Raw genomic sequence first — 24,631 nt, 5'->3', positions numbered from 1 at the left:
TCTTAACTGTCAATAGCTCCCATAAAGATGTGTTGTATTCAGAGTTCAGTTACTACTTTCTAATGTTGTTGTTGAACAATGCAATTTAGCAGATTCAAGCTATAGTACCTGCTTTAAATGGGTTGCCTCTTGTGATATTACAGTGGGGTTGTGAATAGAGACTATTCTAGAATAACAGAAATGTGTGATGAGTAAACTGACCCCTCCCAATATTTACCTACCATATCCTTCCCCTCCGGCAGAACCAGATCCATAGCAACCAACTGCGTCGGGCAGAGCAGGAGGGGCGGAGCTTTCAGGAGCGTGTGACTGTGCTTACGGCCCAGAATAAGGGCCTACACGTTCAGCTGCAGGAGATCAAACGCAAACAGGCAGAGATTGAGTGCAAGGTAAGAAAAAGTATGTGCTGTTGAGATGACTAGAGCCAAGAAAATATCTGAGCCGGCACAGTTTGGTTTGGGTCGGCATGATAGTGTGAAATGGGTATGAGTGTATCGGCCCCACAATCAGTCAAACTGGAAATATTTCTCAATCACTGGTTTGATGAGTTGTCAAAAATCATCCTTAATCTGATCCGTTGCTTCTTGTTAAAATCAGATCTTCAGAGTCCAACTTCTGAAGAGGCAAGCAGTTTTGCCTGACATCTTCAGATAACGTGTGTGTGTGTGTGTGTGTGTGTGTGTGTGTGTGTGTGTGTGTGTGTGTGTGTGTGTGTGTGTGTGTGTGTGTGTGAAACCTCTGTGCAGCTCAGCAACACCCCTTGTCTCTCTGGGATTACTGCAGGAATCATAATGAACAACTGTTTCAGAAGGTTCAAAGTTTGTGTTAAGAGTAGCGCCCAGATGCATGTTGTTGTGACCCTGGGGCTTAGTGTGTAATGGCTGTCAACATGTCTTTGGTAACACTCTAGAAACATTACTTCAGTTGAGTGACACTGGCCTGACAGTGTTTGTTCATTTGTTTGTTTCAGAACAAGGAGGAGGTGATGGCGGTGAGGCTGAGAGAGGCTGACAACATCGCTGCCATGGCCGAGCTGCAGCAACAGATCTCTGAACTGGAGATACAGGTACAGTACTTAACCCCCGGCCTCCCTTCCTCACTGTCACACTAGCTTGGTGCAGAACATTTAGCCGAGTCATGGACTAAAAAGTACTTTTCATCTATATTGACAGTACTTCATAGTCCATGACTCGGCTTAATTTGTGTCCAGCCCATAGACTTCTCCTCACCATAACCCACAGTTCAACACTCCATACCCACTCCAACATATGAGAACACAGGCTAACTCTGAGTGCATCAACTCTTGACAGATTCCCCAAGAAGGTTTTACAGTTCAAAGCCTGTATCTATTTGTGTTCTTCGTTGATGTGAGGAAGAAGGTGGGGTATTTTAAAGTGACAGTTTACTGCAGAGGTGAAAAGGTGAACCATGATCATCTCTCTGATAGACAGTGTGACATCTTATAGTCTAGCATATCATACCAACCATGCTCATGCTTGATTTGGTACTCTCAGTTAAACCAGAACTAAAAGCTTGTGTTATTTGGTCAGATATTTTAAACTGTGTTTATCATCCATCGAAGCCAAGCAGTTTAAGCACCGCCTTCGCCCAATGCTGATACGTCCAAATAACCTGTGACGAAAACCTAAGACCCAGAACGATGTATTTGGAGATTGAGATCAACCTTTCTCTGAAATAACTGAACATCATGGAAAGGTAGTGTTTTGTACCGTCAGAAGAAAATATTTGTGTTAGTGTTTAATGTATTAGCATCAGCTAAACAGATTGTCTGCTAGTAGAAAATAACCTATGCACTTCCTGTGCTTATGATTTGTCAGATTATTGAAACCTCTGTGTGCATCTCTTCATATCATGCTGCGGTTCTTTATCTAGTGTGGTGTTGGGGTTGTATGTGTGTGAAACTATACACGATACAACACTCTAACTCATTTTCTGTCATGAGAATAATCAGGGGAGACTGACAGATTGTGGTCCTTCTGTGGCTCAGTTGGTAGAGCATGGCGCTTGTAACGCCAGGGTAGTGGGTTCGATTCCCGGGACCACCCATACGTAGAATGTATGCACACATGACTGTAAGTCGCTTTGGATAAAAGCGTCAGCTAAATGGCATATATTATTATTATTATATTAGATTGCTTCAGTTCTTTCCATCAGCTCTGAGTCTGAAGAAATGTTAATGCAGAAGCTTTGATGTCTCCATCGAGTCAACGTGTTGGTGTTTCAGAAACGTTCCCTTCACAAGTTAACTAAGTGTCAGACTGTCTGCTTTCTTCACACCATTGGCCCACACACATACACCCTCTAATATACCCTTTATACCCGCAGTTAGCTTATACCACAGAGCTAATGCATCCAAAAATGGTGTATAAGAAATAGACAGCCTTATATGCATTGTTAAGCATCTTAAATGTGATATTTTTAAGAACTCACCATTTGAATCAGTGTCAATAGACTTTTTCAAACAAACATCCCTTCCATGCACACATAGTATAGTCAGATTTTGTTACTAGGCGCTTCAACAACAACAGTGCATCAACACCAGCGTTCACTACTACTGAGTACCGCCCCCTTCTCACACTGATGATAATCTCAATCTTCACTAAACTGAGTTAATTTTTAATCTAGCCTTCTCTGAATATGCTGTGCATAGGATGCTAATAGTCTCTGCCAGACAGACAAAACAGGTATTTTCCCTATGTATAACCACTGTGTGTGGTGCCAGTGACAAACTCTTGGTCTGTGGTTTGGGTACCTGGTTGCAGCTCTTAAGGTTGTGGGTAGATGGCCTGTGTTACCTTAGCTCTCAGTTGCTCTGGTTGTAGACCCATGAAAGCAATGACTGATAACTTGCTGTCCACTGCATTTAACACCTTGAATAAAGACCCATAAAAGGTGTCTGATGGCACGCTATAACATGACAGAGGTTTGCTCTTTGTGAGCCGCGCCACAGTATAAGTGACTTTTTTTCCAAATAGTGAAGAAAGTGGGTACTGTCTCGCTCAAACTTAAACTTAGTCTTTGTTGGAGGGTGGTTCGCACACAAATAGACAGAAATTTACAGCTTCAGAAATTCATTTTTTTGTTTTTTTCTCCAAATAGGAATGTATTATGTGTAGCTTTAGTTAATTTATCCAATGAGTGTCGCCCACTTCTTTCTGCCCACTGTACCTTGCAGTGTTTCCCTTATCATTGTAGTACTCTTAGCTTGAAAAAGCCCCTGTGACGGCCTGCCTACCTGATCTTCCTCTAACTTAAACATCAGTATGGCCCACCTGCACTACAGCCCACTATTGGAAAGTATTCACAGCATGCCAGTGATGTCTATATTTATATCTTGAGTTAAAGAATTTCACAATTATAGGGTCGCAAAGAACCTCCAGTCGATAAAACTGAACGTATAGTCAAATGGACATCAGGGTTTTTACATCCATCGTTTTTGCAGTATGAAAGTAGCTGAATGTATGTGTGACCCATGATAATACCACAGCTCGGCTATCTTCTTGTCAAGACAAGAAACCACTTCCTACTGTGAGGCGAAGACAAACTGACAACTAGAACCAGAGGTGACATGTTGGAGGCCTATCTATGATTTTGTCATTCTGCATGCATGATATGCTCCCCAGATTTAGATTTATATTTAGCAGGGGGCTTTAGAATGTGCTGTTGCAAATTCAGTGGTTATTAGAGGTTCCGCAGTGTTTTTGGACTCCTCTCTTGAGAATTGTCTGCAGTTGTACATGGTTGTTTGCTTTTACAAAGAAATGAAGTGCCATCTCCTTTGTCAAAAAGTCATGTTTCCTGTCTTGTGTTTTCTATAGGTGTTTGTTTTTAACACTAATATAATTAGTGTAACTATTGTTATTGGGGTAGCTATTGTTTTTTGGGTCAGACATGATATGTCACGAGATTGCACAGAATCAATCTAACGCTACTCTGCCATAGCCATATAAAAAGATTGATTGTAGAGCGAGAACAAGCATGAAACTGGACATGAGATCTGGCCATCTTAACTATGTTGAAATGCCCATCTGTCAGAGGGAACAAGCCACCATGTCACTAGCCAAAAGCCGTACTACAACAACAACCTCTGGGAAGGTAGATTGGTGTTTTTTGGGATGAGTCTTGTCCTGGAGGCAGAACTGAACGATTTCCTCTAAATGGGCCAGCTGCAAAGTCAAAGTTGGCTATATTGTAAAAGTTCATGAAAACAAAAATTGGCTTTTAGGTCTTCATTTAAGGCTATGATTAGGCATTACGGTTAGCAGTGTGGTTAGGTTTTAAATCAGATTTTATGGCTTTGTGACACTGCCAGCTAGTGACCACTCGGCAGAGCTGCCTTCAGAACAACATGCATTATGAAAAACGCTAACCTGCTGTGAGCGTAGAACTAGGGGGGAGCAGGCAGGCGAGGGAAACCACGTCTGCATCCCAAATGGCACCCTATTCCCTATATAGAGCACTAATTTTGACCAGAGCCCAATGGCTGCCCAAAGGCTCTAATCAATAGTACAGTATATAGGGAATAGAGTGCCATTTGGGATGCACAACATGACTTAAAGACGTTTGACGTGTCTGGCCACAGCCCCTAACCCCCTGGCACCTGGGGATCCACACAGCTGAGTACGAGGAAGTCTTGCTAACTGCCTCTCCCTTATCACTAGCTCTGTCAGGAGGGATTGAACCTCAAGAAAAACACAGATTCCAGGAAGAATAGCTGTTTTGTAGATTTCACATTGTCAGCTTGTCAGCAGCTTCTCAGGGGCCTAAGCCTACACCCTCAACCTCTCAACCTTTACCTGGCCACAGGAACTGAGAGCGTTGTATATATTTTGAGGTGTTGGGTCAGACTGAGATGGTTAACTCACCTCACTACCTCACCCACCCCACCCCTGCTTTTAACTTCTTCCACTTTTTACCCTCTCCTGTTGCTGGTTGTGGTTAGCCTGAACCCTTCAGCCTGTGTCGGTGCCCCTTACTCTCTCTCTACTTGTATATTCACCCAGGCTTTCGACAGGATTGATTTGAGGTGTGTATGGGGTATGTGTGTTTGTCTCCTGTGGCTGCAGATGTCTGCACTGAGGAAGGTAAACAGCACATGTGTCATGTTTGACAGTTAAACATACAGTAGCTACTAGCCTCATCCCCAGGGCCCAGAGAGGATAACAACACAAATGACTATAGCTTCCTTGTTAGCTTAGCTAGGTTTCCCACTTCATCTATGGCTTAGTCAGCAGCCACTCTCTACATACTGTATATTTTATGATACTTCTGTGATGCACGTTTTCCTGTGATGTGTAGCTATAATGTCTCTCGTCTGGTGGTAGTAATCTCCCTAATTCCCTCCTACATTTTTCTACTGAATGATACAACAGTGCAACCCAACCTGGTCTTGTCAAGTTGCCCTTATAGCAATTCAAGGTTTTCAACTTTTAAAGCATCTGCAGTGACACAAACTTCTTATCTCCTCCCCAGTGTTATGAGTAGCTGAACAATGATAAGTTATGTTTTAAGATGTGTGATTTTCTGTTTGTTTCTACAGAAAGAAGAAGGGAAGGTCCAGGGCCAGCTGAACAACACAGACTCCAGTCAGTACATCAGAGACCTGAAGGACCAGATAGCTGAACTCAAACATGAGGTGAGTAGTTACAACAGGGGAATACTGAACCGGGAGAAAAACAAACACGTTTGTATCTGTTGTTTTCAGAGATGATTTTGTTAATTGTATTTTGCTCAGATTTGTCTATTTTGAAGCCAACTGTAGGTTAGAAGTGTAAACTACGCCCAAAAGCTTCCTGCGCTGAGGGTGTTGATTTACCACTACACACCCCTCTCCTCTCATCTTCTAAAAGATAACCCTAAAACCAACTACTCAACATGCTGAGAGTGCCCAGATTGAATAGAAAAGAGTCTCATAATCTGCTTTTGCTCCTCTGTGTACACCACAGCTAGCTATTATTATCAGAATTGCTAGATCAAGGATTTAAAGGTTATGAATTTCATCACAGAAATCTACAGGATCAGCAACAGATCGTACAGATTTGACGGTTTGACTTTGACACTATCACTTCAGCAGAGTGGGCCATCTTTGATCAGATTAGTGTCTTTCAAATAATACAAAGACCTGATCAGACGTGAATGAAGGGATCCCTAGTAGGATTATATTGGCAGGCCCTGATGCACCCTTTTATTCTGTGTGTGGTGCATGTGCGTGCAATGTATTGTAATATGACATATGGCACATGACTCCAAGAGGCAAAAGAGGAGAGAGAGAAGCAAATATTTAATAAGGCCCGATGGAGTGTGGTGTATGGCCAATATACCATGGCTAAGGACTGTTCTTACGTACGCTGAAATACCACAAATCCCAGAGGTGTCTTACTGCTATTATAAACTGGTTACCAACATAATTGGAGCAGTAAAAATAAATGTTTTGTCATGCCCATGGTATACGGTCTGATATACCACAGCTGTCAGCCAATCAGCATTGAGGGCTCAACCACCCAGTTGATATATATTTATAAACCACTCTTATTGTGAGAAGAGTGGTAGAAAACCCCCAGAAGAAAAAGTAGAAGAAAAAAGCCATTTGTTTTCTTCCAGCAAATCAATCCTTTACAAGGGAGGATGTAGTCAGATTTGTACCACCTAAAAAAAGAGGACAACAAAGGCTGGTGTCTTGTGTTTAAACTGAGCTGAGCATTAAATCATGCAGTGTGTCGCTATGGATCTCCTATCCAGACAGTGCAGTTAGTCAGGCAGGAGAACAGACAGGCAGGCAGAGTCAGTCAGTCAGAACAGAATCCCTCCGCCTCCTCTCTTCTTGGCTGGACTCAGATATGCATCCCAATTGGCACCCTATTCCCGTAATCCATTGACGGATACGATCACGCATTTGTGATCGTTGTTGAGTGATCCCTGCAGCATACGATCTCAAATATGTGATTGGAACAGTACAGTACGTATGATGCAACAAACGCGTCTAAACAGCATCTAAATATTTTTTTTGTGCTGATGGAAAATAAAACTATTAAACTTCATTCCTCAATTTGACCTTTTATTGTATAAGATGCATGCGAACTTCATCATCCAAGCATCACACGGAACACTCATTCCGTAAAACAGTCTAAACAGGTTGCGCTGTCAAAAAACAAAACAGAAGTTAGCGACCTAACAGCTAGACTAGTTTACAATGTACCACGTCTCTGGTGAGCACAAGAGAATAATGTAATGTTGTTTAGAAAATAAATGCGTGTCAGCTAAGCTTACAGCAGCTAAATTCTTTGATGGCAGCCATGTTTGTTTGTTTGTTTGGTGAAAATTCCCTAATCCCAGAATGCCATTCACTACAAGACGCAAATAAACAAAGTCAAAGATGGCTGCGCTCATTGCCTGAAAAATGTTGACTTAGTTTAGCCACTTTTCAGCATATTACAAATCGTCGATGTACTTGTTAGTGTATACAAGAACCGGAGCATATGACTTGGCAAGTCGTTTACTGTTTTTGACAAAGAAAATTAAAATGTTTTCACCTCACAGATCATCACACCAAATACAAGCCTACTGCCTAGCCTAACCGTAGTGCGAAAGCTAAACAGGGATGAAACTATTTTAGGGGTTTGTGTGTGTGTGTGTGTGGGGTGGGGTGTGGGGTTCATTTTAGGGGGGCGACAAGCTCCGACTGGGAAAAATAGTTTTGAACAGTCATCCAACTCGGGATTCCAACTCTGGAACTCTTTCTAGAGCTTCGACCTGAAGATCATTTGCCATCAGGATTTTACCTACTCTTTTTCCAAGTTCACAGTTGTCTTAAACTACAGAAGTCAGTCGAGTGAACTATTCCTTATTTTAACATCTTTGGTCTGACAGACAGAATGCGTTGTATGTTGTCAACAAACTTGGCGCCACACATAGCCGGCAAATAGCTTAGCATTTTTTCATCATAATCAGTACAACATTCAACTAAGTATTTTACACACATGTGTCCATTACAATCTATGCAAGAATTATGCAAGAAGTACTTGAATAAAACAGCAAATACATTATGACCCGTACATACATATGGTGTGCTACAGCAGAAACGACAACACGATATAGAGAAAATAAGCCACTTACTTTGATAGGAACGCACACATGTCCAATTTTATACGGAAAACAATCATGAAGGCAATGCGGGTGCCAGCCAGAAAATGTGCTGGGGGAAAATGTTTGTGCAAGGCCTGTTCTGAGAAGAGATGAGCAATGTCTTCATAGTTGATCTGGGGAAACACTGGGGAAGTGCTTGGGCCCTCTTTGACGAGAGATGTTTGTCCCCTCAATAAAGCCTCCATCATAAATTGTCCACAATATTGAAATTGAAATGGGCTACTTCTTGTGTGAATTAACGAGGAGGCGGAACACACCTAAATTCAAACTGTTGTTAGAAAATAAAACTTGTTAGAAAATATTTTTAAATTGACAAGTTGAAACAGCCTATAAGTGAATAGGGTGCCATTTGGTCAGTGGTGTTAAACTAATGGGCGGCAGTGAAACTATGAAACATGCTGATTGAAGCGTTGGTGGTGTAAGGTTCTAAATGGCCTCATAGCCAGGATCTGGGTGTACAAACTCCCCTGCCGGACCTTCATGACCTGAGAGATCTAATCCTGGAGATACTGCAGTTAGCTGGAAATACTGACTAGACTTCTTTTTTTTTTGCACACAAAATAATACATTTGATTATAAGAATCAAAAGACTGTCTCAGGAGTGGTAAAATAAGTGGTGAATATGCTTGTTGATTCCATTTTTTCCAATGCATAATTATTAGGCCTAATTTATGCATTTCTTGGGGATGGTAGAAGAGCGGTAGTGAGACACTTGGACCAAGAAGAAAAAGTGTCGCCTCAGTTCTTTTCAATCACACATTCTCATAAGAGAGTAAGGTTTCCAGTCAGCCACAGAGTTGAGCTAAATCAAAGTTGACTAATCTTTCTCAGGATCAAAAATAAGCCACGAACGGCTCTTGGTTTTTAGCCTGGAAGTGTCTTTGCACACTTGCATCAGTCAAGTTAACACGGTAGTTTCAAATCACTGATCTCTGTTGTACATTTGTTCTTTTTTACATTTAACAGATGAAGCACTAATATTTGAGAAAAGTGACAAGTACCGGTACAATAACTAGATTTCTAAGTGTGTCTCTCTCCCTACATGTCTGTCTTTGCGAGGCAGGCTGACCCAGGTGAGTTCTAGGCAGGGCAGGTGTGGCCCAGACCAAGCTTTTGACCTGACCTCAACCCATCTTCCAATGGTTTTGCAGCCTATACCTAATATCAGATGTGTTGTGGTGAAGGGTGGAGCATGGTCAGAGGAGGAGGTTGGTGGGAGGAGCTATAGGAGGACAGGCTCATTGTAATGGCTGGAATGGAATAAATGAAAAGGTACCAAACATTTGGAAACAATATGTTTGACTCAGTTCCATTTATTCAATTCCAACCATTACAATGAGCCCGTCCTCCTATATTTCCTCCCGACAGCCGCTTCTTGAACATGTCTACCCAAATGAGTGTGAACGTGCCCGCTGCATGTGTTTAGAAATTCATCTCCAAGTGTCAATTTCAGAACTTATGTTTTTATTGGTGTTGACGTCTTTGTTGTAGTTTGCACGTGATTTCTAGAAAGATGAACAACCATGATGTTCTCATGTGCCTTGGCAATATATGGATCTTTAATTTTACAATTCCCATTCACCAGTGTGTTTATTTACACGTCCCCATTATGCATTACTCTACATGCTCCTCCTTTAAACGCTTCTACTCTTTTTCCACAGATCCGCTGCCTAAAAGGCCAGAGGGGGAGCAGCATGTCCAATCAGCCCGCTTTTGATGGGATCCACATTGTCAATCACTACATACCAGATGATGAGTCGTACCACTCCTCGGACGAAGACACATGTGTGGGCAAGACCCCCTCCCACCTGGACCATCAGCACAGCAGCATCAGCCGCATCAGGCTGCACCCCTCCCTGGGTCTTGGGGACACTGACAGTGAGGGGGATGATGATGGGCATGGTCTGGTTCTCTCTGTGCCTCCCATTGGCACCCACAAACACACCACCGTGTGACTGGGTGATGGACACCATCGCTAGATGCCTGGAGGCTGATCAGGGCAGTTCTGATCTGGTACAGTGGGACAGAGGGGTTGTCCATGGTAGCAAGCCACTCTTCAGGAGAATGGCGTCTGACTGTCTGGGACTCCAATGTAGGGAGCTCCTTTCAATGGCATCTTTGGAAGCTTGGAATGGAATGTGTGGGCTTTGTCAACAAGTGAAGTCGTAGCAGAATCACACCTGTGGTGGAGTTGGTTTTTTTCTTTGTCCGTTGCGTCAGTCTGCTTCACTCTTGTTTCGCCAAAACCCACCAGAAGAGGATCATATCCGTGTGTTGCTCTGGTCTGGACCCCAGACAGGCAGATCAGAGAAGGACAACATGGAGGTTCAAGTAGCCACCTGTGCTCCACGAAGCTAGGCTTACCCTGTCCAGGGTGACCCCACACAGACAACCAAACTACAGGCTCTCCCTCAGCCCCACAACCAACCATGGTACAACAGATACAACACACAGAGACTGTGCAATAAAATGTTTTATGCTTTATAATGACTATGACACTTCTTTCAATCCGTTTTTATTTTTTTATCGCTTTTATAAGTGGACAATCAAAAATGTATAGAGCCCTTTTGTGTGGGTGTCTTTATTATATCAGGAGAGAATAATGTACTGAAGAGTGATGAATGTCTCTATTGAACATGGTTCATGAGCCCCAGTATCAAACAGAAAGTGTCAACAAGCATTAGGGTCGTATTCACTAGACAGCAAACAAAGGGAAGAAAAAAATGACCAAAAAAGGGAGGGACTAGTGTTAACAGTTTAACAGCTGATATGTCCCCCATCAGGGGACTATATACTAACTAGATTTTTAGACCAAGGAGTTGGAAATGGAGCTTTGCAGTTCCTCCAGGAACGGTGTACCACTTCTCTAAAAAAAAAAATTAAAAACATGTTTTTGTTTCAAAACTTGCTATTTGCAACAATGTGCACGACCTAGGTTGACATAATGTTGGCTTTTTGGCCTTGAGACATACAACCTGTTTATCATCAGGCCTGGTATAGGCCTATCCAAAGGTCAATTTGAATCCTGTATACTCCGTATATATGTAATTGTTTGTTTTTCATGTCCATTTTGACTTGAAAATATGTATCTAATGAATTATTGCATATCTGTTTAATGTAGGATGCGGCTGAAAGGGACATATCACTCTAGTTTTGTCAAAATGCACAGATAACTGATTAGCAGACATTTCTTTCAGATGTGGGCTGTGTTCCAATTCTCCACCCTTTTCCAGAAGTGAGCACTTGTGCACGTGCACTTGTGCATGTGCCCTCGTGCATTTAAAGGCATTGGATTGGTGCAAGCAAGCATGAAGGGAGTTTTCACCGTATTCCCTACACCAGTGCATTTCTTTTATATCTATGAGGGGGAGTGTACAAGTGCACTCTTCGGAAAAGGGGTAGAGTATGGGAACGTATCCACAGTCTCAATGTTCTGTAGATGTTTTCATATATCCTACTTTTCTCTGTTGGGACGATCTTACTTTTGGAGGAAGGGCAGATTTAGGATCGCTTCATAATTTCATAGATTAGGATACGTTTCAGCATTTTGGTTAATGGAAGCATGTAACTAGTTTGTTAAGTAAACCAGCCCAGATTTAGAAGTACTGCTATATCTAAAGTGGGAATATTGATCTTTAAATAAATAATAATTAAGGGACATAATGAAAAGTATAAGAACTGTAATCTGAATCTTGTATCAACATAAATAATGTTAAACAGAAGTATTGCTATGTTGTACTTTTGCACGAAATGAATGACTGTCCAAGCCAATGAAACAATACTTTTATCTGAAAATACTAAGAAGATAATTATACATGTCTGTCAAATGGCAAACTATTCCCTATGTGTAGTGCACTGCTTTTGGTCAAAAGTAATGCACTATGTAGGTAATAGCTTGCCATTTGGCATGCATCATAAGAAATGTGCCGTTTGTTTCCTCTGTGAATGAAGCAGAGTGTATTGTCAAGTGTTACCAAACTGTAGGATGGGTTGTATAAGCCTGGTCTCAGATCAGTTTGTGCTGTATAGCCTATAACTCGTTGTGATGCCTTGGCATGACAGATCTGAGACAATGATGGAATTTTAAACCGTAGGCTCTGCCTGCCAGATAAATATGCACCACTTGGTTTCATAAAGGTTGATGTTGATCCATTATCAGGATTAGCAGAACACTAAAACAGACAACTTCTCTAGGTTGACATGACCTGCGCCTTGTTTCCCAGAGCCATCGTAGCATTAAGATAATCCTTACAACCTTATTACTATGTATATTTAGTAGCCAAGGTGTTTCCCTAAGCCTGCAGCATTAAGATAATCCTTACAACCTTATTACTATGTATATTTAGTAGCCACGGTGTTTCCCTGAGCCTGCGTTAGTAACGTGGCTCTTAAAAACCGTTGCACATCTACGAGTGATCCAGACTACTCGTAGAGCAGTCAACGTGCATCGTTAGATGTATTTTTGCCCTTCCGCGTCACTATTCACAGATCTCCGCTAAAAATCTCCTAAACATCATGATTCTATTGGTCTGACTGTAACGGCCGATAACTTCAGAAGGACGTTAGTTGACTACAAATACAAAGTTGCCAAAGTATTTAGAATTGTTGCAAACAAATTAAAACCGAGATTATTACACATATTATATGGACAACAGAGCCTAATTAGCCTATTTTAATCTTATTGAAATCAATTTCATGTTCAATCAGTTGAGTTCTGGTTTGCGACGAGGCTATAATTTGTAATGTTTGCCTCCGTGTGACAACGTGTGTAATGATATGCCCAATCTGTGATTTCGTGCATTATTATACGCATAATAAACCGTGTCGCCTCTCTATGAGCTGATCTGTCATCAGTATTTTGGCAAAATTATGTTAAAATCAGATTTGAATGGTGAAAGCTGATCCGAGCGCTGTTTTTCTTTCTATCCTATCAGTCTCGACACATGGTCTCTTTGCGTGCTTGTTTTGGGAACACTTAAAGTTAGCTCGTAAATAACGATGCATTCGGTACAATCATCGTAATGCTTAAATTACATCGCAACTTGGAAATGAGGCCCACAACAATGGACATCTTATAATGGCTAGATTTTTAAACGTTTTTTAAAGCATTAGAACCAAAAACCTATCAGCCAAGTCTCTGCAAAATATTTATATCCAGAACGCACGGACTCATTGTTCAGAAGAGGTTTTGTGATACTGATGTGATATTCCTTGGTTGGTTGAGGACAACGATGGATGGAATATTTGGAAAGGCATCATGACGCAGTTTTGGCACTTTCAGAGAAAGACAATATAATGCAGTAAAGAGAGAAGTCTACATGGAGTAATAACACTATGGAATAATCATTACCACACTCTGAAAACATGTATGTGAAATTAATGTGTTTGAGTTCACAAATAAACTATTTGATAAACATTTTCATGTTGATGTTATAGTGTTTACTGATGTGCTGTAATAGTAACCATGGTGGAGCAAATACAATTCCATTCTTACATCTTTTACTGCAGTATCATGTCATTTTTTTTAAATAACCTTAAAATAGTTTTGGGTTGCATGAATTCATGGGCTATTACCCTCCCTATATATCATTGTTAGGGGTTCACAGCAAAGCTATTGTTATTCTTAGATCATTTATTTTCCTCGACATGGTTAAATAACTCAAGCATAGATCAACTTTATTTATACAAATTTGGCATACAGAAACAAGAGGCCATGTGTCATTTGGTCAAAAACAATGGCACCAATTGGCCTATAGGTGGCGCTATTATAAGTAGCCTCACTTAATCCCTCATATTTGCGGCCCCTTTAACATAGACACTTTCTATGCCTTTCCTTATGCTGAACAAATTTCCCTCCAATCTTGAACATTTTGGAAAATCCAAATAACACCATGCAGGCCCATGGTACATTGCTTAACTTAGTTTGAGAAGATCTAAGGGATTGGTTATGAGATGGCTGAGTTGTTGATGAATCAGGAAATACGATGTTACGTGTCCATTGAAAAAAAAAATGGCCTATCAACTTGAAACTTTTTAGGATCATCAATGACATTACCATGATGAACCATATTACGTTTGGCATTAATATCTTAAATAAGGAAACTATTAACAATTAACTTTTTTGACTAGGTTAATTAAGCTAACGCTTAAAATAATAATCTTCTCATGGACTAAAAGTCAGATTCATTGCAAATTTGATCATTGGACATTATCGCTGGGATGTGAGGTAACAACAGGGGCAGGCCTACGTTAAGTATTTGAAAAGTACAGTGTTAGGTGTTAAGTCTGTGTTAAAAGATGCTTAAAATTATTAGAATACGAAGTGATTGTTATCGTATTGAATTGTGTTTGGGAAATAAAGATAGATAATGTTTTAGAAAGATTGTGGTAATATTTCATTCAACACAGAAATGTGTAGGCAGCTTAATTTAACCTGTCCCACAGCTCAATTTACCTCATACCCAGGGTAAATTGTGCCAGGAGACCACTTTCTTTGGACAAGCTATGTTTTCAAAACTGTAATATTTGCATGACTTCTGATTTCTATGGACATACAAAATCCTGGAATATATGTAGATATCTTTGTTAGAAAGAATAGTGTTTGCTTTGATGGAGTGATGCTGATTCTAGAAAATGTCTCAATTTACCCCACTCTCCCCAACTTTATTTGATTTGGGTGGGTAAAAATGTTTTACAGTTAAAATGTACAACGCCCATTGGATAACGGATTAAATAATTATACGGCACTTTGGTCCTTAATACACTATTTCATTGGTAGCCTATGCCAATTTGACAAGGTTCAATGTTGAGCTTAGTTAGAATTAGCGCTCAGTCAGTCCGTGATGCTAACCCCCCTCCTTCTTTCTTCCTCCACATCTGTATGAATCAAATGTCTGAAATAACGTTCAGGAAGTCAATCATTCTGCTGCTTTTAAGAGGCCAACTTTCAGAGCTGCATGTCTTGCGATGCACCTTTCAATGGGACAACAACGCATAAGAAGATCCTTCAGCGGCACTGGACCCAGGTTGTTGTGACAAGTCTGAGGAGCTTTCATTACGCTTGAACTCCGGTAGGCTATGCCTTGAACCTGCTCCACGACTGTCAACCTCTTTAATTTTTCTAGGTCAATTGCATGGCTATAGTATACTGCGTTAAGAGGAGGCACACGGGCATAATATTAAATTGATAGGCTACAACATAAAACATGTACAGTTCTTTATTGATAAGAACATGTGTAAGACTTTATCTAAACACGTGGATGAATTGCGCAATGCAGCATAGATGCTCAACATTTTTCATTTTCGTGGACAAAAAAGTGGAGTAATTTAATTTATTAGAATACCTTAAACATAGCTGTACATTTCTGACTCAGTGGAGAGGCGACCTTTAGAATTATGTTGTGTGTCAGAAACCTTTGAGCTAAAAGTTTGTAGGTTTATATGCGTGGGCTTAGGCTGCTTTTTCGTATTTGTTGAACTGTGCGGTGGGATCCAGCGCGCATTTCAAATGAGAGGAGAAGATAACGAAGTTTGACACAGGCTTTCAACAGAGACTATTATGTTCATTACATGCAGCCAATGCCATTGATTCCATCCTTCAATACCGTGATACATTTCAATAAGCAAAAACGTGTATGGAAAACCATTCTTATTTATTTTTTTTAAACAAAGTTAGTCTATAAATTATAAATATTTCAGCAATGGTTGTTGATTGTACTTTTTTTTTTTTTTTTAAATCTATACCTAATGCACATAAAACCGCTAATAGCCATATGGAAAAAGACACGAAGAACCTGTTGTTTAATAAGCTATGCATAAAGGGAGAACAAATCAATCAGATGACTGGTTATTTAGTTGGAAAGTATAGGCCTGCTGAATTTTGATAAACGGCCTCATAATGTATGATTATTATTGAGATAAACGAGCAATAGGCTAACTGATAGGCTATGCATTGGTGGTGCCAAAGGCATTCTTATCTGATGTATTGTATAGCCTATCAAATGTAATAACCTAAGTTATTTGACTCTGAGTGCTATTTTGTTAAACGATAGGCCTATAATTAATTGCATAAAACGTTTTTCCATTCAAATAGGCTAGAAATGAACTTCTACCTAAATGATTTGCTTGGATTGTGCTATTAAAGCATTTCAAAATACGATCCAGTGGTTTGATTAGTTGAATATATTTTCTAAGCTTCTATATGAAATAAAGTCACGTCATATCATTGCACCAGAAATTGGGCAATGGTCAGGACTACCTCGCGTCAGTGTGTCTTGTGTTTGATCGGTAGCCATGGCGTTTTCTTTTGAGATTGTGTTGCGGTAGCGTGTCATATCTCCTCCAACCCAATGCGAGTTCCGGATGCAGCGGCGATGTTTCTAATCGATAGAGGGCATATGGCGCTTTGATTTCCTGCAAGACACTTGTGGCTTTTGGCCTGCCTTTCTGCACCCGATAGAACACTTCTGCATTTTAAAAATAATAGAAATAAGATGACAGAAAATAACTAAAAAATAATGCTACGTCATGAGTCTAAAACAAAATTATTTATTATAAAATGTTTTATAACTCTTCCTGTCGCCAACATATTGTCTCACTGCAAAGGTCATAACCGAATAGGCGTACATTTATATTTAAATATGAATTCGTACCAACATTGCCATTATTTCGTTTGATTGGCCAAGTTTTAACTTCCATAACTAACTCATTTAGTTACATTGTGGTATACTCCAAATAATTTCAAAGAATAGGCTTATAGGTGTTTTTGAGTTAATCATTTCACCTGTCGAATATGAATATTGTAGCAAGATAACGTAGTAGACCTATAATGTAAGGACATAGAACTTATGTCTATCACGTATCCTGAATGTCTGGCACGCGCCATCAGCTGGTTGAAACGTGACTGATACTGATATTCTCCGCCACACTGGCAGTCTGGAGTGCTAGGCGAGCTGAATGCCTGTTGTTCTGTGCGTAATAGGTCCAGAACAGGTAATCAGCGGCCTTACTATGCGCACAGAGAACAGAGGTAACACTGTTTACTCATTGAGCATATTATAATACTGCGGGAAATACGAAACTTCCGTGGCCCCGCAGGCAGGCGTGTGGACAGCGACTGTCTGCGGTTATTAAACACAGCCTTATGTATATATGAAGAGACACCGACCAAATTGATGGATAAAAATACATTTGTGAAGGACGCAAGACAATTCCAGACTGATGCAGTATTATCATTAGTCTTTTTCCAACATTTGTTCATTTTGAGAAATGCTATGTAAGCCAGTGAGGGGCTATTCAACATGTGACTATACGGGCACAACCACGTCCATATTTCGCCTACTATTCTCTAATTCGCATTTTCATTCGTGCTCAATCGATTACGGAAATAGGTGGATTCTGTACCATTATCAAGCATGTAGATAACACGTCTCATGAGTCATGTTGATTAGAGACACACGTAGCACACTCCGGTCCACAGCAACCCTGACTGACTGGCACCCAGGTGCTGTTGGTCTCCGCGTTTCCTCTCCCCCTGTCTGTCCTGCAGCTAGGTATAGGGAGGGATTAAGTAACACATAAAGCAGTGTATCACTTATCCTGATTGCCATGGGTTTTAATTCCCCGTGGAGAGATACAGGCTGATCCGTGAGGGGGTGTGGTCTGGGGAGCTGTTTGTTCTGGAGACGGACCAATCATAGGCTCCAGGGGCGGCAATGAACTGGGGAGGAGTTTCCTCTAGCCTCGGCACCTGTCCCCGCCCACAACACCTGGCAGACGTGAGAGGGCGTGTGCGCGTGCTCCATCTTCAGCCAGAAATCTCTTATAGTTGACCACATATTGTCAACCAATAGTCTTCAAATCTTTTCAGGGATAAGACTGCAGCACCGCATCCCAGGAACAGAGGTGCAGATTGCTATTGGATCTGGATGGCCAGTGATTTTGGATATTAGCAGAGACCGAACAAGGAGAGTGAAAATGCCTCGGTCCTTCTTGGTGAAGAGTAAGAAGGCGCACAGCTACCACAAGCCTCGGTCCTTAGAAGATGACTACAGTAGACTGGATACTATCTTAGCTCATATATGTGCAGGTATGTGGTTGTTATTTCCATGTTAATGTCTGGATGTTGTGTGAGGTGCACCATTTGTACATGCAAATTATTTCAATCGAAATGGAACAAACTCGTTTTTCTGTAGCCTAATTATATTATTATAAATATCCACTTTTATTTGTCTAGTTTTACAGATTGTTAAATTGTGAGGCACGGCTTTATTCAAAAGAAGCAGCAATATATTAGAAATACAAGCCTATGATTTATAATGAAAACCTAGCTGTTAATTCAAAGGAATATATATCCCATAAGGGCTTATCCTGTAGTCAAATCGTACATGTTTACATTATTTCGATAGGTACACTAACCTCAGTGGAATGATTTTGCTCGTATAATTATTCATAACGTTTAATTGTACTGACACATATAGGCTATTACTAAAGTTATTTATATTGTTTCTTCTTACAATAATTCTAGATGACTCGGATGCCTTGACAGGAGGCGATGCCATCCGCGGGTTCTCCCCAGACTCTCATGTGGACACGGCTGACTTCTCCTCCAAGTCCACACTCAGCTGTGGGGACAGTGTGTGCAGTCCAGCTTCAGTTTATGAAGACTTCTGGCGGCCTCCATCGCCTTCAGCATCACCAGGTAGAGATCTAGTCTGTGGTGCATTAAAATGTAGCTATCCCAAAGTGGGAGATTGTAGCAGAGGCAATGATAAATTATGCACTGCGATTACAATTTCACAATTTGATGATGGGACATCCTGATTGCTTGTATGCCGATATCCATCTTAAACTATTAAATCACAATAGGCCTACACTAATGAATTATATTTATTTTTGCAACGCAATAGTAGATTCAGAGAAATCCCTGTCTCCCCCAGTGGACGAGACACAACCCTTCCCCGTTGTTCCCTTCCGGCCCTATGCGTGGAACAGTTACTCTGGTTCGGACATCCGTCACCTGGTCCAGCAGAGTCTCCATCACCAGCACCACCACCCCATGGACTTGAAGAGAAGCCCGGAGCTAGGGTACTACAGCGACCGGGCCATTGAACCAACCCTCTTTAACAGAAGTCCGGTAGCAGAAAATGACAGTGATTACCGGTCCGCTGCCGGTCTGTTCGAGAGAGCTGCCGCCCCCGGGATAGGGTTGTATTCTGAAAGGAACCTGTACGGGAAAAGCCCAGAAATCAAGGCTGTGTCTGACTTACCCTGCTCACGGTTCATTCTGAATGGTACCTACAAGTGCATCAAATGCAGTAAGGTAAGATAATGTATGCAAATGTAAAGATTTAAGCAGTTTATGTTTGCAATGATTTGCTTGAAGATGTATGGTTATGGACACAATTGTCCCTCTCTTTATTTACCTTGTACCATCATCATTCCCCTCACGAATTTCACACAACTTCCCTCTGCAGGCGTTTTCGACTCCCCATGGGTTGGAGGTCCACGTTCGCAGATCACACAGTGGCACGAGGCCCTACGCTTGTGATATCTGTTGCAAAACCTTCGGACATGCTGTCAGCCTCGAGCAACATAAAGCTGTGCACTCTCAGGTGACTATTCTAGAATCTAGACCATTCTAGTTTTTGTCATTGATTATTCAAAGGCAACAAGCAAAATAGGCTACTTTACTGTTTTGACGAGCTAATAAATATCATATTTAGACTTATATTTGCCTATATACTTCCACAGGAAAGAAGCTTTGATTGCAAAATATGCGGTAAAAGCTTCAAAAGGTCATCGACTCTCTCCACGCATCTCCTCATCCACTCTGATACACGGCCTTACCCATGCCAGCATTGCGGGAAGAGGTTCCACCAGAAATCAGACATGAAGAAACATACATTCATCCACACAGGCAAGTAGGCGTCAGAAATGTTAGTCTATTAGTAGACCTCGTTGCAACACTAAATATGTTAATTGCATACACGACCACCCAATGCATAATGGTGAGGTCATGCGTTATTGACATGCATTTTTCCTGAAGACCTGATACAATAAAATCAAATAAAACCGCTTGCTTGCCTATATGGTTTGGCTACTGAAGGTAACGCGATGGTTAATGTATACATTTTTGTTCTGCAGGTGAGAAGCCGCACAAATGCCAAGTGTGTGGGAAAGCGTTCAGCCAGAGCTCCAACCTCATAACGCACAGCCGGAAACACACGGGCTTCAAACCATTCGGATGCGACCTCTGCAGCAAGGGATTCCAGAGAAAAGTCGACTTAAGAAGACACAAAGAGTCACAACATGGACTAAAACCCTCAAACTAAAATCAAATAAAAGAATGGGCACCAAACACTATAAAACAAAACAATTGTTTTGGAAACCAGAAATAAGCTACTGTAGCTATCCATTCCTCAAACATTTCAGACTGTGATTTACTGGTGGAGAGTTATAGAGGCTTTTGTGCAGTGTAGGTTAAGACAAAACCGGTTTGAACTGGGGAGGGACACTATCTGAACCCAAAATATTTGTACAAAATAACCAGATAGGTAATAACCCCAAAGAAACCGCGTTAACAAAAACAACAGACGACCAATTTCCAACGGACAATTGGGAAAATAGACCTTGTCTAAAGAATGACAGACACTTTGTTTAGTTGGACGCCATGGATGCTGGCACAACAGTTACTACAATAAGGCTATGTGATTTAATAAACAATGGTTGTGTATTTATTTTAAAAACAATGTTATTTTCATTTTTTTATTCTTAGAATTCAAATAGCACATATGTATTTTATATTAAGAATATAAACTAACTATACGGTATATCCAGGTGTCATTTACTACAATGTCAAACCTTATTTATGAATCAGATTATCGTTTAAATATAATATGAAAACTGCAATCCAACAGATTTCGAGAGGTTTTTGTTTCGTTTCTATGTAGCCTACTGCATTATGTTCCAAGCTGCAACATCCTGCAATAGGCCTATCTGAATTATTTGAAGGACAACCAACGCAAATATATATATTTTTAAATTTTTTATTCTAACTCAGATTATCTGGATTCGTTGTAGTAGGCTAGTCTAGACTATTGGTACAACTAACATGGTTACATTTTATAGACAGAATAAACCCCATTGAAATGTGTCTTGGAGGGGGACCTGTGATAATGTTAATTTGAGGCAATTAATTTTCGTTGAATTTAATAGTTTAATCCTTTATTACTATTATTATTATTATTATTAGGGATATATTCATTCTGTAACGCCGAAGCGTTACAGATTCAGCGATAGAAATGTCAAGTTAATTTAAATCATGCTGTAAAGCTGAACCTTCGCGATGCGGATGTTATGGAGCCCTTATACTATATTTCCACTGTGTGGATAGTGATTGTCCTCGTGGTTAACCTTCAGTGATTTTTCATAGAAAACATGTCTCTCCTGTATTCATTGAGGGGTATAATATTAACCGAAAAACTTGGCTGAGCACAAATTGATATGACGTTTTTTAATTTAAAACATACACGAAAAAGCACCTACAGCGGCTTGGTGTATTCTTCACGCCATGGAATAGGTCTGTATAAAGTGCTTTCTTGCCATTGGCTATTTTACTGGAAATCTGAGAGGTGACCACACATTAAGTCGAGTATCACAAGGAAGGTCTTCAAGTGCCTTCCAACTGGTAGGTTTATGTTCCCCCATTATTCATTAATCAAACCAGGTTGTGCTTTCTTCTCGTTTTTATCTGAACCACCCAGAAGGGCAGTTTTCTAAAGCCATAGAGTTGATTGCTTAATCATCTATCTATCAAATAATTTAGTTTAGAATGAAGAATCAGATGCTTAAAATATTTGGCTAACTATAGAATTTAAAAAATGACATCCACGAGTAAATTTAGCTTTTTGTCATGGTGAAATAAATCAAATATAATTTTATGTGGAAAAATACATAGGGAATAGAAACTCAATTCCACCAATACCTAGGATACAGGATGCTGCTGCGTTTCATCAGACTTAAACTCATATAAACATTTGGTTTGTTTTTACCAAGGCAGTAAGGAGTTATTTGTTTAGACCTCAAACGTTGCCTGAGCATATTACACGTTAACCAAATGGTATGTAACTTTGGCCACTCTGCATAAAGCTCAAGTTGGAAACAGGACCAGACAGGATTGATTTCCGCAGGTGGAACTAAAGACCCATCAAAAAGCGTCACATAGCATGGCTGGAGGGCATCGACTGTACACCACCTCTGCCCGAAACACAGCTTGTAAGCGCAAGAGCAGGAAGGGGGGACACAGGTGTATGTGTGGGCTACTGTTATCCCTTCCATTGAGAACAATACTCATTCATTTATTCAAACATTTTGTAATTAGCCATTTGCTAACAGAAAGAGGGCAGCTATAAAATGAGAGAATGAACAGCAACAAGAAACTAAACAACTATACAAGTTACCCAGTTATATAAAATAGAACATTAATCATAATCATGAACTTTAAAAAGAAACCGTCAATGTATATTTACATTCCTTTATAGCTAATGTTCCTATAGGCCTGACAAGCTGTATATATACTCTACATTTCAAAAGTTTGGGGTCACTTAGAAATGTCCTTTTTTTTTAAATAACATTTATTGTCCATTAAAATAACATCAAATTTATCAGAAATACAGTGTAAACATTGTTAATGTTGTAAATTACTATTGCAGCTGGAAACTGCAGATCTTTAATGGAATATGTACATAGGCATACAATAGCCCATTATCAGCAACCATCACTACTGTTTTCCAATGGCTTGTTGTGTTAGCTAATCCAAGGTTATCATTTGAAAAGGCTAATTGATCATTAGAAAACCCTTTTGCAATTATGTTAGCACAGCTAAAAACTGTTGTTCTGATTAAAGATGCAATAAAACTGGCCTTCTTTAGACTAGTTGAGTATCTGGAGCAAGTACTTTCTTCTGAAACTCGTCAGTCTATTCTTGTTCTGAGAAATAAAGGCTATTCCATGCAGGAAATTGCCAAGAAACTGAAGATCTTGTACAATGCTGTGTACTACTCCCTTCACAGAACAGCGCAAACGGTCTCTAACCAGAATAGAAAGATGAGTGGGAGGCCCCGGTGCACAACTGAGCAAGATCACAAGTACATTAGAGTATCTAGTTTGAGAAACAGATGCCTCACAAGTCCTTAACTGGCAGCTTCATTAAATAGTATCCGCAAAACACCAGTCTCAACATCAACAGTGAAGAGGCGACTCCGGGATGCTGGCCTTCCAGGCAGAGTTGCAAAGAAAAAGCCATATCTCAGACGGGCCAATAAAAAAAAGATTAAGATGGGCAAAAGAACACAGACACGGGATAGAGGAACTCATCCCGGAGTCGACTCTTCACTGTTGACGTTGAGACAGGTGTTTAATGAAGCTGTCAGTTGAGGACTTGTGAGGTGTCTGTTTCTCAAACTAGCACTCTAATGTACTTGTCCTCTTGCTCAGTTGTCCACCTGGCCCTCCCACTCCTATTTCTATTCTGGTTAGAGCCAGTTTGCGTTTTTCTGTGAAGGTAGTAGTACACAGTGTTGTACGAGATCTTCAGTTTCTTGGCAATTTCCTGCATGGAATAGCCTTCACATCTCAGAAAAATAATAGATTGACGAGTTTCAGAAGACATTTCTTTGTTTCTGGCCATTTTAAGCCTGTAATCGAACCCACAAATGCTGCTGCTCCAGATACTCAACTAGTCTAAAGAAGGAGAGTTTTATTACTTCTTTAATCAGGACGACCGTTTTAAGATGTGCTAACATAATTGGAAAAGGGTTTTCTAATGATCAATTAGCCTTTTAAAATGATAAACTTGGATTAGCTAATACAACGTGCCATTGGAAAACAGGAGTGATGGTTGCTGAAAATGGGCCTCTGTATGCCTATGTAAATATTCCATAAAAACAATCTTCCATTTCCAGCTAGCAGTGCCTACACTGTATTTCCGATCAATTTGATGTTATTTTAATGGACAAAAAATGTGCTTTTCTTTAAAAAACAAGGACATTGCTAAGTGACCCCAAACTTTTGAACATTAGTGTATATTAGTCAATTAGACAAAATGCCATATATTGGGAAGGCCTATAGCCTACATCAACGTCATCATTTCATCTCGATACAGAACTTAATCAGGAAGTGCTTATTCCTCTACATTGATTGAAATCACTGACTCACAAGGATTTTACACGCCTCACTTCACTCAAGTCTTACAACGTTCAGGCCTGCAAAAATAATGAATATTTTAAACCCCCTGAAGAACAGACTGAGGAGTACAGGAAAATGTCTGCTTATTTAACAAATGTGGGAGAAAGGCCAAAGGGACGCAGTGGCGACCCATCATTCAGGGCAGAGCCCCACCTGTTTTGAGCCCTACATTTTTAGCAAAATTAATAAATATAAAATAATAATACATATATTTTTTGTGTGT

The 24,631-nt window shown here is 40.3% G+C and overlaps 2 protein-coding genes across 7 annotated transcripts in view; both read left to right on the top strand.

The window, feature by feature from the left end:
• The window catches only part of LOC118393086 (ecotropic viral integration site 5 protein homolog), a 61,870-nt gene extending 48,291 nt beyond the window's left edge, over positions 1-13,579 (top strand). For all 4 annotated transcript variants that reach the window (XM_035785378.2, XM_035785397.2, XM_035785388.2 and 1 more), the window contains 4 exons: positions 243-389; positions 971-1,066; positions 5,561-5,656; positions 9,825-13,579. In XM_035785378.2, coding sequence (XP_035641271.1) covers positions 243-389; positions 971-1,066; positions 5,561-5,656; positions 9,825-10,118 — 633 coding nt within the window. In that variant the 3' untranslated portion in view covers positions 10,119-13,579. The remainder of the gene's footprint in view (positions 1-242; positions 390-970; positions 1,067-5,560; positions 5,657-9,824) is intronic.
• A 1,522-nt stretch (positions 13,580-15,101) lies between these two features.
• LOC118393076 (zinc finger protein Gfi-1-like) lies at positions 15,102-22,796 on the top strand. 3 transcript variants are annotated; one of them, XM_035785353.2, is made up of 7 exons: positions 15,102-15,233; positions 18,032-18,250; positions 18,710-18,862; positions 19,071-19,483; positions 19,638-19,775; positions 19,915-20,080; positions 20,308-22,796. In XM_035785353.2, exons 2-7 carry the CDS (start codon positions 18,139-18,141, stop codon positions 20,493-20,495), a joined length of 1,170 nt encoding a protein of 389 aa, XP_035641246.1. In that variant the 5' UTR covers positions 15,102-15,233; positions 18,032-18,138; the 3' UTR covers positions 20,496-22,796. The 3 variants fall into 3 exon arrangements, with proteins under 3 accessions (XP_035641246.1, XP_035641256.1, XP_035641237.1); XM_035785363.2 differs by having other exon boundaries at positions 18,689-18,862; positions 19,101-19,483; positions 20,308-22,794; XM_035785344.2 differs by having other exon boundaries at positions 18,689-18,862; positions 20,308-22,794.
• The last annotated feature ends 1,835 nt before the right edge of the window (positions 22,797-24,631 follow it).

Source organism: Oncorhynchus keta, chromosome 1 (assembly GCF_023373465.1).
Source record: "Oncorhynchus keta strain PuntledgeMale-10-30-2019 chromosome 1, Oket_V2, whole genome shotgun sequence".
Classification (NCBI taxonomy): domain Eukaryota; kingdom Metazoa; phylum Chordata; class Actinopteri; order Salmoniformes; family Salmonidae; genus Oncorhynchus; species Oncorhynchus keta.
The sequence above is the reverse complement of the archived record's forward strand: the minus strand, read 5'-3'. Positions and strand labels throughout refer to the sequence as shown.